General features: G+C 42.8%; 1 protein-coding gene across 12 annotated transcripts in view; it reads left to right on the forward strand.

Moving 5' to 3' along the window:
- LOC105464406 (trinucleotide repeat containing adaptor 6B) overlaps window positions 1-15266 on the forward strand; it is a 298465-nt gene that overhangs the window by 264132 nt on the left and 19067 nt on the right. For all 12 annotated transcript variants that reach the window (XM_011712269.3, XM_011712270.3, XM_011712268.3 and 9 more), the window contains 5 exons: window positions 6726-6863; window positions 9029-9205; window positions 11307-11453; window positions 11704-11799; window positions 14691-14915. In XM_011712269.3, coding sequence (XP_011710571.1) covers window positions 6726-6863; window positions 9029-9205; window positions 11307-11453; window positions 11704-11799; window positions 14691-14915 — 783 coding nt within the window. The remainder of the gene's footprint in view (window positions 1-6725; window positions 6864-9028; window positions 9206-11306; window positions 11454-11703; window positions 11800-14690; window positions 14916-15266) is intronic.

A 15266-nucleotide genomic window follows, 5' to 3' on the forward strand; every position in this document is an offset into this window, starting at 1 on the left:
TAAACCCGGGAGGCGGAGCTTGCAGTGAGCTGAGATCGCGCCACTGCACTCCAGCCTGGGCGACAGAGCGAGACTCTGTCTGAAAAAAAAAAAACAAAAATTAGCCGGGCGTGGTGGCACACACCTGTAATCCCAGCTACTGGGGAGGCTGAGGCAGGAGAATCATTTGAACCAGGGAGGCGGAGGTTGTAGTGAGCTCAGATTGCGCCACTGCACTCCCGCATGGGCGACAGAGTGAGACCTCATCTCAAAAAAAAAAAAAAAAGACTTGGGAAGACATGAAATTGCTGGTTCTAGGTGACAGTGTGACTCTGGACAAATGACAGCGGCTGACTATGCGCCAACCCCGTGATCCTCCTACTGCACATGCAGGGGTTGAGCAAAGACTTCATGGTGTTCTTGATCTGGGTATTTTAACGGAATTACTTTGTAGATCCTCAGCTTCCACCAACCGTTTTCATTCTTAAAGATGATCTGCCTGATAACTGACTTAAATTCGAAATAACTTTTCTTGCACTTGATACAGAAGAAGGTCAGCTCTGTGCTCATCTGGGCTGAAGAACACCAGGGTACCAAACATGGGGGAGCCTCCCTTAATTACTAACAAAGGTGTCCTACGCTGGATTTCCTTCTTTTTTTTTTGAGGCAGAGTCTCACTCTGTTGCCCAACCTCCACCTCCCGCAACCTCCACCTCCCTGGTTCAAGCGATTCTCCTGCCTCAGCCTCTTGAGTAGATGGGATCACAGGCACACGCCACCACTCCCAGCTAATTTTTGTATAGTAGAGTTGGAGTTTCACCATGTTGGTCAGGCTGGTCTTGAACTCCTGACCTCAGGTGATCCACCTGCCGTGGCCTCCCAAAGTGCTGGAATTACAGGCGTGAGCCACTGCACCCGGCCGATTCTTATTTCAAACGGCTAAAGGATCACAGTTAAGCATACACATATATACACATTTACTGAAGAAATTTTATGATTTTTGTCATACTCCTGTTTCATAAGTAACTTGTAAATTTAGCTATGCATTATATTCCATATTAAAGAGAAGTATTGACTTATTAGCTTGTTTCTATATTTGTTAACTTCTTAAACAATAGATAAATAAATATTTTTAGGTCTCATTTTAATTGTGACCTGACCATTTATAATCTGCCTTATAAGATAGATATGTTTTGTCATTTATTTCACTTACAATTTTCCTGACTGGGCACGGTGGCTCACACCTGTAATCCCAGCACTTTGGGAGGCTGAGGAGGGCAGATCACTTAAGGTCAGAAGTTCAAGACCAGCCTCCAACGTGGTGAAACCCCGTTTCTGCTAAAAATACAAAATATTAACCGGATGTGGTGGCAGGCGCCTGTAATCCCAGTTACTCGGGTGGCTGAGGCAGGAAAATAGCTTGAACCCAGGCAGCAGAGGTTGCGGTGAGCTGAGATCATGCCACCGCACTCCAGCCTGGCAACAGAGTAAGACTCCATCTCAAAAATAAAAAATTTTTTCCTTAGTTAGCATGATTACATTTATTTGAATTGAAGAATACATTTTAGGACTGAAAGTTAGATTTGGCTGCCTGTTTTGAATAGATTATTTGATGAAAATGTATTTAAAGCATATATAGAAATTAAAATTTTTTTTCTAATAAAATGCCAAAGATGTAATGAAATGAACAGTATTTCAGTTTTCCTGATGCTAAGTGTGTTGAACTAAAAAGGATACCTCTGGGTGAAAGAATAGCAAGAATAATTGAAAGTTTCTTAATATGTCTTGATAAAGCCTCTTTGTTACATTATCTCAAAATTAAGAATTTGAATGCCTAATGACTGCTTAACTAATCCTTATTGATTCTTTTGTAAAACAGATGGTTTCTAATTCTGTCCTTTTAGCAAAATTGAAAATACACCTAATTGAGGCTGAGTGCAGTGGCTCATGTCTGGTAATCCCAGCACTTTGGGAGGCCGAGGTGGAGAGTGAGAGAGGGAGAGAGAGAGAGAAAGAATACCTAGTTGCATTGTTAGGTGATAATGACCTATCTAAAAATTATATTTTAGTATCTATGTTACTGGGCTAGGGGGAAGAACATATACTTTAAAAGAAATTCAGAGAAGTAATTCATGTTATAACAAGACTCCTTCTGTTCCCATCTACTTATTTATATGAGTAAGATTTCTTAGTGCTTTATGTCAACAAAGAAATTTAAAATAAGATAGTAGAGAAAACTCTCATTATAGTAAGGAGTCTTGGTTACCGTGGATATCTGAACTCATTTAGAAACAAAGTGATTCATCTTCTTAGAATATGCATTTCTGATAAAATTTCACTTTTTATGTTTAAAATTTACCAAAATTTATAATATTTATTTGGTGTATGCCTGTGAAAAGTAAAGCTGTATAAATATTGGAGATTATAAAAATGACAGAAGAGTAATTGTATCTATGCTGCAATTTGGACTTAGAACAGTTGTGTTAGGATGGCCAATTATGGGTGATTTTTAAAAAATAATTATAGTTATAGAAACTAGTTTGCTTTTTAATGTATAGTAAAAAGAGGAGAAAACAGAACTGTAAACAAAGAGTGAAGGCAGGATCAGTATAAGGACAAGTTAATTTAAGAGCATTTCCTCAAGGATGTAAGAACGGAGCCAAATGTTAGTCATGAACAGACCATGAATTAGGGTGTGTGAAGATGAGAGAGAGTAATTCTGGCAAGGACAGATGAGGCAGGCAAAGGGTTGTCCTTGCGTGAATGATAAAAGCAGGTGATAGGCAAGGGGCATGTCTTATCTCTGCTTGTACCTCAGCTCCTACTAACAAGGCCTGGCACAGAATACATTGTCCATAAATATTCATTGAACTTAACTAAATGGCTTAATTTGAGCTAAAGCTCTGTGTTTGTGGGCTGGAAATTTCAGGGAAACCACTTGGTGGACTGAGGAAATTTGGTTTTGCTATAGTGGAAAGTACAATAAAGTCAGTATTTTCTTGGGTTTAGAGGTATGATAGCTTGTAAATAGCCAAAGGTCACTAGCAAAGCACTGTCTCTTCTTTGTTAATGCAGCCACTAGAGCACAGTGTCCCAGAATTCCTTCCATCAAAATCCACCAGACACACTCCATATCCTAGTGTCATGCCGGTTACTACGTGACATCCAAGAAAATTATGTACATCTTCGCCTGATTTTTCCTCTTATACTTTGGGGTTTGTAGATGGAACCTTTCAAGGCAATTTTCTTACCTATTCTTTCTCTGATCCCTTGGATTATTTTTCCTGACCAAACCTAGTGAGGCAGTGCTGAGACTGCCCTACTGTGGTGGTACTTGATTCCCAAGTCTCTAGTGAGAAAGGTGGCCGTTTCTCTAAGGTTCTCGGAGCTGCTGAGCTCTTTCCTTGCGTGCTTAACTTTTTCTTTCTCTTTCTCTTTTTCTCTCTCTCATTCTTTTTCTTTCCTTCTTTCCTTTTCTTTTTCTCTTTTTTTCTTTTTTTGCCCTTTTTCTATAACTCTTTAATTTTCTGCATTTCATTTGTCACCAAAAAAACTCTTAAGCAGTTGAAATTAAAGAAATTTAATTCACTGGCCAGGCACGGTGGCTCACGCCTGTAATCCCAGCACTTTGAGAGACTGAGGTGGGCAGCTCACGAGGTCAGGAGATTGAGACCATCCTGGCTAACATGATGAAACCCTGTCTCTACTAAAAATACAAAAAAATCAGCTGGGTGTGGTGGTGGGCACCTGTAGTCCCAGCTACTCGGGAGGCTGAGGCAGGAGAATTGCTTAAACCCGTAGGCAAAGGTGGCAGTGAGCCGAGATTGTGCCACTGCACTTGAGCCTGGGCGACAGAGTGAGACTCGGTCTCAAAAAAAAAAAAAAAAAAGAAAGAAAGAAAAAAAGAAAAGAAATTTAATTTACTATGGGTTTTATAGAAATTTTAGAGTAACTTCAAAGAAAATTAACGTGTAAGGAATGGTTCCTCCTCTTCTTAATAATGCTAGCATTCATTTTAATCTTTGCCAGAAACCTAGGTTATTTCCAAAAGCTCTTTCTCAATGATTAGAACTAAGCTTTCAGGTAGCCTGGAATCCAAGCACCTTGGCCTGGTTTTTTCAAAGAGAGAAGTGTAATTTACCCAAGGAGCAACCTGCTTAGGCCATTAAGGCTATGTCAGAGAAAACCTTTGTTCCTTGCAACCTCCTTGCCCTCCAGTCTAATGACATTTCTGCTATCTAGGATGAAAGAAAGAAAAAAATGCCTCCGACTCTTCTTTTTTAAAAAAAATAATAGGCTGGGCACGGTGGCTCATGCCTGTAATCCCAGCACTTTGGGAGGCCGAGGCAGCTGGATCATGAGATCAGGAGATCAAGACCATCCTGGCTAACATGGTGAAACCCCATCTCTACTAAAAAAATACAAAAACTTAGCCAGGCGAGGTGGCGGGTGCCTGTAGTCCCAGCTACTCAGGAGGCTGAGGCAGAATGGCATCAGAAAGCGGAGCTTGCAGTGAGCCGAGATCGTGCCAGTGCACTCCAGCCTGGGCAACACAGCGAGACTCCATCTCAATAATAATAATAATAATAATAATAATAATAATAATAATATTAAGGCCAGGCACGGTGGCTGATGCCTGTAATCCCAGCACTTTGGGAGGCCGAGATGGGCAGATTGCCTGAGCTCAGGAGTTTGAGACCAGACTGGCTAACAGGGTGAAAACCCATCTCTACTAAAAATACAAAAAATTAGCTGGGCATGGCTGCGGTGCGCCTGTAGTCCCAGCTACTCGGGAAGCTGAGGCAGGAGAATTGCTTGAACCCAGGAGGTGGAGGTTGCAGTGAGCCAAGATCGCGCCACTGCACTCCAGACTGGGTGACAGAGTCTCCATCTCCAAAATAATAATAGTAACAATAATTTCATTTGAAATATTTTCATCTCATTCTAAAGATTTCTGCTCCCCCCCGAGTCATCTTGAACTAGTAAATTGAGTTACAAAGTGTGAAAGAACACTGTTCTTTATATAAATAGCAACATTTTTCACATGGGTCAGGAAGGTATTCAACTTTTACTTGATTTATTATGTGTTCATAAAACTATCCCAGACAACTAGGATAAGCACAGGGGAGGAAAAACACAACCTGGGCCCCTAGTGGGATTTGAATAGATGGAAATTGAGGGCCCTTTATGGGTATAGTGTGGAGTCTGGCCTGGCTAGAGTTGCACATCTCGGGGCAGAGAAGCTTGGCTCTGCCATAGTGGGAGCCTTGCTTGCCTCCCTGGGATGCCTGCGCTTGTGCTGCTGCTCTGTGCTCCCTGTGGCTCATTCTCATTTTTGTCCCGTTTCATCATTTTAGTCCTTTATTTTACTTTTTTGAGAGTTTTTATGAACAGGTGTCACGTACATTCTGACCCAAATGAATGATGGACCCTGTTAGACTCCATCACCTAGCTTCTGCTATGTGGCTTCCGGCTCTCCAGCTCTGTGAACTGGGAAAACGTTACCCACGGAGACTCTTCCCCTGAAGTTTACCTGGGGCTCATGGCAAAGTGAACTCAGAATCTTGAACTACCCACCTGCTCAAGCTTTGGGGTCTTCCTCATTGCTTAAAGACTACTTTCCGGCTGGGCACGGTGGCTCATGCCTGTCATCCCAGCACTTTGGGAGGCCGAGACAGGTGGATCACAAGGTCAGGAGATCGAGACCATCGTGGCTAACATGGCGAAACACCGTCTACTAAAAGTACAAAAAATTAGCCAGGCGTTGTGGCGGGTGCCTGTAGTCCCAGCTACTCAGGAGGCTGAGGCAGGAGAATGGCATGAACCCAGGAGGCAGAGGGCAGTGAGCTGAGACTGCACCACTACACTCCAGCCTGGGCAACAGAGCGAGACTCCATCTCAAAAAAAAAAAAAAAGACTACTTTCAATTTTTTTTTTTTTTTTTTTTTTTGAGACGGAGTCTCGCTCTGTCTACTTTCAAATTTTTCTTTCTGATTTGCCCTGACCTCCACCCACCCCACGCTCAGGCTGCCAATTCTCTTCCTAAAATACAACTAGTTATCCTCTAACATGCTTAAAATTTTCACTGTCCTCTTGTCCTAGAGAGAAAAAAGATCCCAACTCCTTGGCCTAATATATAAAGACCCTACATGACACGACTCTTCATTTCTCCCCATCCCCCAGCACTCTCCGCCTCACTTCATCCCAGAGTTAGCTAAACATTGGAATCATTTGAACGTGTCACCATTCCCTAAACACGCTTGATTATCAAGAGTCAGAGCTTTGTACTTGGTTTGCTTGACTTCCCCAAATAGCTACGTTAGGCCCTAGATCACATGTTCCTTCTGCAAAGCCTTTCCTCCCCCGAGATACCCTGACTACAACTCTGTCACTGCTGTTGCAGTACATTGGCTGGATGTAGTCTTCCCCATCTCAGTTGGAGAGTGGCTGGCCCCAGCATCCTGTCTGGCACAAATGTCAGCTGAATGAAAAAGGGCCTGCAGGAATGCACTGAGACAGACCTAATCGATGGCAGTCATACATGTCTTCACACCTTCACATGGAGACATCACTTACTTAGCGAGCAAGAGCCTAGATCAAAGCTTGGAATCAAAAATACCTGTTTCTGAGTGAAGAAACTCTGTGAATTAGTCTTTGAATGACACTTGAAGGCATTCGTGGGCTGTGCTTCAGAACTCTTGGTACTGATGCTAGAGACTTATAAAATGTGGTCTTCTCCTTTTTAGGCTTCAGCTCTGGCGGCATGGACTATGGCATGGTTGGTGGGAAGGAGGCTGGAACTGAGTCTCGCTTTAAACAGTGGACCTCCATGATGGAGGGGCTGCCCTCTGTAGCCACACAGGAAGCCAATATGCACAAAAATGGTAAGAGAAGCACTGAAAGCTAGAGCCCCCAACTCACACCAGGTCTTGATGAAACATTCTATAATACTGTTTTGAAGTACAGAACTTGGTATTCTTTTCCTCCTGAATCCTGTGATTGCCTGTGGAGGAAGGTCACAGTCATGTGTATGTTGAATTACAAGAAATATAAAGTGCTAGTTCTAATTAAAGAGAGCAGAATTTTTCAGCTACAATGATTGAGGGTAGTAGCAGTGAACTTGGGCACCCACCAAGGTGAAACCCTAATAAGTTGGCTGAGGGAACAGGGTCAGCTTGTTGAGTTTGTTTTGCTTTGTTTTGTGGAGCAAGGGATCGTAATAATACCTGTCTTGTTGGTTGGTTTGAACCATATTAAGTTTATCAGCTTTTTAAAAAATTCCTGTCTTTTAATCTCCGAAAGATGACTAATAGATCATAATACATGAGATTTGAACTTTTCACAAAGCTTTCTTGTTCTATGTGAATTATAGTGTCTGCAAGTCAGCGTTGAAGGGCATTGCAGGCTTTGGTGGTGAGGTTGGTCGGCTTTTCCTCTCAATTTCTCTCTGTAAGGGCTTCTCCATTTCCTGTAAAACAGATAAAAGGTCTCAGAACCTTCCTTCAGCCTTTGTTTCAGTGTTTGTTTCATTTGACAGTAATTCACTTGGACTTAACTGTATCCATGAGAACCAAGTATAAATAGGTGTCTGGCTGTTCCTGCTGCAGCGCCCTGGCAGGCCTCAGCCCCAGCCAAGTCATTCAGTCTGAAGCCTTTCAGGTTTCCTTCATAAACCACTCTTTAATAAGCCCATCCAGGAGGCCGGTGAAATAGCCACGTGGAGCTCTCTGCCTGCCATCCCTGAGCATTATCGTTTGGTTTCATGGCATGAAGTCAAAAGTGATTTATTGAAATTGTAAAATCTGTTTGTGGACTGAATAATCTAAGCCCACTGTCATCTATAGCTTTGGGCGCTTTCAGTGCTTCCTTAGGCTGATGATTCACCAGGTCCCCTTGTCCCCAAAGACATGATAGGTGCATGATAATAAATATGAAATGGCATGTGAGAGGGTATCTCAAAGGCAAAATCTCTAGTTGCCTTTTTAGAGCTTATAGATCATGTTTTCCCATCTCCTTAGCAATCCCCAAAGTAATTGAGCTTTTCATTTTCCACTGCTTCACCATAATGCACCTCTGAGCCAGATTTGTCAGTGGCTCCAGAAAAGTAAATGTCCTCTTAGCTAAGCGTGGAGATAGTTTTGATAATATTCCCATTAGGCTGCATCACCCTGGAAATAATTTTATCCCTTCACAAGCAGCATCCTAAGAATAGATCAAGTGACCCAATACGGTATATAAAATTCATTTGAGAAGTAAGTAGACTGGTATCTCACTGACGCCTAAAATTTTATTTAAAGTGCATGTTTTGTTAGTTCAAGGCAATTTTAAGCTTTTAATTCTTTTCCTGCCCCGTAGCATATAAAAATGCATGATGGGGGCACCGACAAAACCACTGAAGTGCTCTCAGGAAACCAGTTACAAAGGATTTGCTGTTCTTCATGTGTGAGGCCATGGATCCCAGAGCTGCAGAGTTCATTGCTGGTCTTGTGCTGGCAAAGACCCTAGGCGGGAATTCCATCTCATTGCGTTGGAATTTAAAGTAATTGCAGATGCTTTTCCCTCCAATGGACTCTCTGTTTACCCTACTGCTTCCAGCTAATCTAAGCCTGATCAGCCAGCCCTTAAGAACCTGGGTGGGTAGCATCAGTAGAAATTTAGTTAAAACCTTCTTATGTGCTACAAATTGTTAGAATTTTCCCCATTTGTTAGCATAGAAACTAGGGATAATGGTCAGATTCTTCGTATGTGAACGTTTCATTAATTTCCTAAGACCATGGAATTTTAAAACTGAAAGGAACATTCAAGCATGAGAACAATCTTGTGTGCCTAAGTGAGGAACTGAGAGGCTCAGAGAGGCGAAATGACTTGTTGGGCATGCTGCTTAGTAATTATGTGCTGAGTCTCGAATGCAACCTCTTATTCCAGTGCTGTTTGTATATACTCCGTCAGCTTCAGAAGACTGTTTGTTTGCATTCCAATGAATAAAAAATAGACAAGTTCTATTCATAGGAGTTATTTTGGATGATTTAATCTCCTCTCTTTTCTTCAGGCGCTATAGTGGCCCCTGGTAAGACCCGGGGAGGGTCACCGTACAACCAGTTTGATATCATCCCTAGTGACACACTGGGTGGCCATACGGGTCCTGCTGGTGATAGCTGGTTACCTGCCAAATCTCCACCAACAAATAAAATCGGAAGTAAATCCAGCAATGCCAGCTGGCCTCCAGGTATTGTCCAGGAAATGCTTTTCCAGGATAGCGTTTGTTTTGTAATTGTGAGTTTCAGGTTCAGAATACATTGCTTTTGTGACTCATGTTACTAAGGTACTTGCTTTCATTTTTTCATTCAATAATTGTTAGAAGCAAGGCATGTGCTATGGGAAGACAAAAGATTTTCATTAGATGGGGAATCTGGGGATAAGTGACATTGTAACTGGGACTTGGCATTCGTCCCACGCATAGGATGCCTTATAACATGGGTTCTTTTGAAGTGTCTTGTTGAATTGATCTGTTAGTTCTTAGGCAAGTATTTATTATCAGTTAGGCTCTAGGTATGCAGTAGTGATTGCAATGAGATTATTTGTTAATATTTTTCTTTCTCTCCTCTTTTGTTGGATATAGTAATCTATTCTCATGATAGAAAAATGGGAACATGGCCGGGCGCGGTGGCTCAAGCCTGTAATCCCAGCACTTTGGGAGGCCGAGACGGGCAGATCACGAGGTCAGGAGATCGAGACCATCCTGGCTAACACGGTGAAACCCCGTCTCTACTAAAAAATACAAAAAAACTAGCCGGGCGAGGTGGCGGGCACCTGTAGTCCCAGCTACGCAGGAGGCTGAGGCAGGAGAATGGTGTGAACCCGGGAGGCGGAGCTTGCAGTGAGCCAAGATCGCACCACTGCACTCCAGCCTGGGCGACAGAACGAGACTCCGTCTCAAAAAAAAAAGAAAAATAGGAACATTTAATAAAGCAAAAATTAAAATCAGTAATTCCATAAATATATGTCCTCCTAGACCTCTTTCTGTGCATGCGTATTTGTGACATGAATATGTATACTTTCATTTTATTAAAGTAGAATTTTTTTTTTTTTTTTTTGGAGACGGAGTCTCGCTCTGTCGCCCAGGCTGGAGTGCAGTGGCCGGATCCCAGCTCACTGCAAGCTCTGCCTCCCGGGTTTACGCCATTCTCCTGCCTCAGCCTCCCGAGTAGCTGGGACTACAGGCACCAGCCACCTCGCCTGGCTAGTTTTTTGTATTTTTTAGTAGAGACAGGGTTTCACCGTGTTAGCCAGGATGGTCTCGATCTCCTGACCTCGTGATCCACCCGTCTCGGCCTCCCAACGTGCTGGGATTACAGGCTTGAAGAATTTTTTTTTTTAACGGAGTTTCGCTCTTGTTGCCCAGGCTGGAGTACAGTGGTGCGATCTCAGTTCACTGCAAGCTCCGCCTCCCAGGTTCAAGCGATTCTTCTGCCTCAGCCTCCCAAGTAGTTGGGATTACAGATGCCTGCCGCCACGCCTGGCTAATTTTTTGTATGCTTAGTAGAGACGAGGTTTTGCCATGTTGGGCAGGCTAGTCTCGAACTCCCGACCTCAGGTGATCCGCCCGCTTCAGCCTCTCAAAATGTGGGGATTACAGGTGTGAGCCACCACGCCCGGCCAAAGTAGAATTGTATAATGCAGATTGTTCGTATGTGATACACATTGCTCTTTCTCTTCACGATTTGGAAAATGAAAGTTTATTCTGTCACATAGCTTTAACATTTTAAAATGATTTAGATTGACCAATTGAAAACTTCTGAGCTCTCGTGAATATTCTAGGCTTTCTCTTGCTAAGCTAACTTATCCCTGCTGGTTATCGCTGGACATTCTATGTGGCAGTATCATTTGTGTTACATTTTTTGCATTTTGGCCGACATCTGGTAAGGAAAAGGAGAAAGACCACTGATCTCTAGCCCATATTTTCACCAGTTCGTGGCCTAGATGCTTGGATAATTCTTGTGAACACCAGAGTCCTTACTCCTGCCTCCCCTGCCTTCAGCCCTGAAGTCTCCTGGGAGCAGGAGGATCAGGTTACCGGGGCCAGGCTGTGATGAGCTGTGGCTTCCAGTTCACTACCGCAGACAGTGTGGTAACACAAAGGTGCCGTTGGCAAGAGTGTATGTTCATACTGATTTTTTTTTCCTTAATTTTGTGATGAAAATCTAACAGACAATAAATTCAGTATTTATACTTTTCACAGACCCATTTCTTAGATCAAAAAAGTACTATTATCATTTTTTTTTATTTAAACAACCTTCCTTCTCTAATATTTGTTTTCCTTGTCTCAGAATTCCAACCAGGAGTGCCATGGAAAGGTATCCAAAACATTGACCCTGAATCTGACCCCTATGTCACCCCAGGAAGTGTGCTGGGGGGTACAGCCACATCTCCCATTGTAGATACTGACCACCAACTGCTGCGGGATAACACCACAGGTACTTGAGCGAAGCATCTCTTATATATTCAGCACCCAGCATTTTCATAGTTGTCAGTTTGTGACTTCATTTGTACTTGCTGGTACCTAAAAGTTTAACCAAAAAATGTAAGAATATTGCTTTTCACATTTATTTGTTAGACATATTTTGTCCTCCATTCTATTGAAGTTTAAATAAAATACTCTCAAGGTTTCCCTGGTTATACTGACATTTATCTTCAGTATTTTCTTCTTCTTCTTTGTTACCCAAGGGTCTAATTCTTCCCTCAACACCTCGCTGCCTTCACCTGGTGCCTGGCCCTACAGTGCCTCTGACAACTCCTTTACCAACGTTCATAGCACTTCAGGTATGAGTGTGAATTTTTGGTTTCCCTTTGGTTAGCACTTTTTCATCAGGTTCCCTTTTATAAAGGAAATTGGCATGTATTTCGTAAGGTATACTCTTAGAGAAGTTCAGTAGCATAGGCCAGTATAGATGGAAGCACACCCTTTTCTATTTGCTATATCTTTGAGGAACTTCTAGTCTCAGGAAGGATGAGCCAGATACAACTTTGGGATGAGCTGGCATATCCAGAGGGCTGTAGTCATGTCCTGATGACACACACGCTTCTCTTTTTTGAGACGGAGTCTCGCTCTGTCGCCCAGGCTGGAGTGCAGTGGCACGATCTCGGCTCACTGCAAGCTCTGCCTCCAGGGTTCACGCCATTCTGCTGCCTCAGCCTTCCGAGTAGCTGGGACTACAGGCGCCCGCCACCACGCCCGGCTAATTTTTTGTATTTTTAGTAGAGACTGGGTTTCACTGTGGTCTCGATCTCTTGACCTCATGATCCGCCCGCCTTGGCCTCCCTAAGTGCTGGGATTACAGGCGTGAGCCACCATGCCCGGCCAACATGCTTCTCTTTTACCAAGGCTGCTAAGAAGTCAAGGGTCATGAGAAGAACCAGTTAAGGCCAGGTTATTATTCCTAAGGTAGCCAATTATGGCTGGCTTTTCTCTAAAAATCCTCCCATTTATAGACAAAGGCTAAGGGCAGATGGCGGAAGGAAAAGAGAAGAAAAAAAAAAAAAGGACCTTGATTAATTTTAGCATCTTTTGGTAAGTTCCTCATGTTTTTTTGAAAGACATTAGGAAATGGAAAAGTTAGTAGATATAATAAAGGCTTTGAAATCACTCACTGAGCATAGTGCCTTCCTGGTTGGTAGACATATTAGTAATTGGCACCTTCAGTTTGCACAAGTCAGACCTTAAGCTGTTAAAGTCATTATGACTTACATGCTTTGCTTAGGCAAAAGCAAATAAAGCAGACCTTTATCCACCTACGAAGATGCTGCAGGCTAGCGGGCTGCAGATTGTCTTGTTTTTCTTCCCACCTCTGTGTCCTATCAGTAGTGCAACAATAACCTACCACTCACTGAGTGATCCCGCAGGCCAGGCATCATGTTAAACCTTCCACATGAATTTTTATTTTACCTTCACCAAAGGCTATGAGTAAGTCCTGTTGTTATCGCTCTTTTGTGGATAAAGAAACTGAGCGAGGTTCCGAGAGCTGATATAACTTGCCTCAGTTCTGAGCACGTATGTAAAGGAGACATCTCAATATTCCAGGTTTTGAACCACCACCTTACATTACACTTTTGTAAGATTTCTTTTACATGTAAGAACTTACTCTGATTACCCATCTCTTTTACACTTATAAATGCCCATATCTCAGATTGAACTATATATCTTTTTCCAGCGGTTGAAAATTCATCTGAGAGATGGCCCAAGAATCACCTCAGACTTGTCTAAAACTGAACCTGTACTTCCCCACCCCCAAAAGTGTCTTTCCTTCTCAACTCAGTTCTTTATGTTTCTTAATGATCTCGGCCGGGTACAGTGGCTCTCGCCTGTAATCCTAGCACTTTGGGAGGCCGAGGCGGGTGGATCACAAGGTCAGGAGATCAAGACCGTCCTGGCTAACATGGTGAAACCTGGTCTCTACTAAAAATGCAAAAAAAAAAATTAGCTGGGCATGGTGGTAGGTGCCCGTAGTCCCGGCTACTCAGGAGACTGAGGCTGGGGAATGGCGTGAACCCGGGAGGCGGAGCTTGCAGTGAGCGGAGATCGCGCCACTGCACTCCAGCCTGGGCGACAAAGCGAGACTCCGTCTCAAAAAAAAAAAAATTATGATCTCATGCATCATTTAGTTACAAAACCTCAGTATTTTCTTCCTCTTTCCTCTCTCTCTCTCAATCCCTGGATCCAGGCAGTTATGATTTCTCCGTAGTGATTTATTCTGCAGTCATATTTCAAATATCCATTCCTTCTGTTCCATTCTATTTACTATCACAGTAGTTTAAACACTCCCTGCTGAATCCATTGCAAAAACTCGTAATAGTATCTTAATCAGTCCCCAGCCTACCTTTGTAACCTCCTTTACCTCTCTGCTCCTGTGGACTGTTAAACCGAAATTGAGGGGGAACATATTCCATGCAGAGACAGTTTATGTTGAAACTTGGTTTACACATTCCTGTTTCTTTGTGCCCATCCATTTATGTAAATCCTTCAAGAGCTGTCTTTATAAAGCCTTTGCTGCAAGCCCAGCATTCTTGGTCCCCTCTGCGTATTGAACATACGTGATGATGATGGGGTCACCACTTCTGTTGCTCATCTGTTCTGTCTTCCCATCTGAGCTTGAGGTTCTTGGGGATAATTATGTGTATTACTCACGGCACTGATTTAGTGCCATATGCATAGTAAGCCCTTAGTGAATATTTCTTGATTGTTTTTAAAGAATCTGTTTGAACATCAATATCTAATAAGCTGGATCAAGGCTCAAGACAAGCGTAATTTACTAATTACTTTCCATTCAGTCAATGACTATTTGTGGAATACTTTATTCTGCTAGGGTTCACATTCTCACTGTTACCCAGAAGCTGGTATCTTTAGGAAGACTCTCCTTGCATGTGTCCTCCTTTTCAAGTCATTTTTAGCTAAGAAAGCAGTAGAGAATTGGTTATCTTATTAAATCTTTAGTTCATATGATAATTATATCAATTCAGAGTAGCAGTCACTGAAAATTTTCTGTTCATTATGCTCTAAGAACAGTGTTACTTTGTATCACTGTGCTTGAAATGTGTACTATTTTTAGAATATAAATGTGTATGTATTTATGTGTATGTAGATAAAACTCATGTGTATTTGTCAACAAAAGTGAACCATCTAACCTTATTCGTTCCTTAATTTTCTCTTCTTACAGCAAAGTTCCCTGATTACAAATCAACATGGTCCCCAGATCCCATAGGACACAACCCCACTCATCTCTCCAACAAGATGTGGAAAAACCATATTTCCTCCAGGAACACTACACCGCTGCCCCGCCCACCTCCTGGTCTGACCAACCCCAAACCATCATCTCCCTGGAGCAGCACAGCACCCCGATCAGTCAGGGGGTGGGGGACACAGGACTCACGGCTTGCCTCGGGTGAGGAGGATCTGCCTAAAGGAGCGCCATTGTTCATCCACAAGGGGCTTTTGTTAACACAGATGGTGAAGACACCAAGAGGTCTTCCCAAGAGAGGAAGTCATAGTTGTCTGGTTTTTCTTCTGGTAGAGGAAAAGGTACCTCTTGAGTGAAAGGCGCAGTCAGTATGAGGCAAAGGGACCCAAGAACTCCCAAGGGACAGATGGGGTAAAATAAGTGAGTAAAAATGGCAGAGCGAGAACACTGGGAGGAAAATATTGTCTTGGAAATCATGCATAAAAGTCATGCGTAGGAGTCAGGGATCAACAGAAGAGAAAAAGAAGGTCAAAGTCCAGTGGAAAAGAGAGACAG

This window comes from Macaca nemestrina, chromosome 15 (genome assembly GCF_043159975.1).
Source record: "Macaca nemestrina isolate mMacNem1 chromosome 15, mMacNem.hap1, whole genome shotgun sequence".
In the NCBI taxonomy this organism is placed as follows: Eukaryota; Metazoa; Chordata; class Mammalia; order Primates; family Cercopithecidae; genus Macaca; species Macaca nemestrina.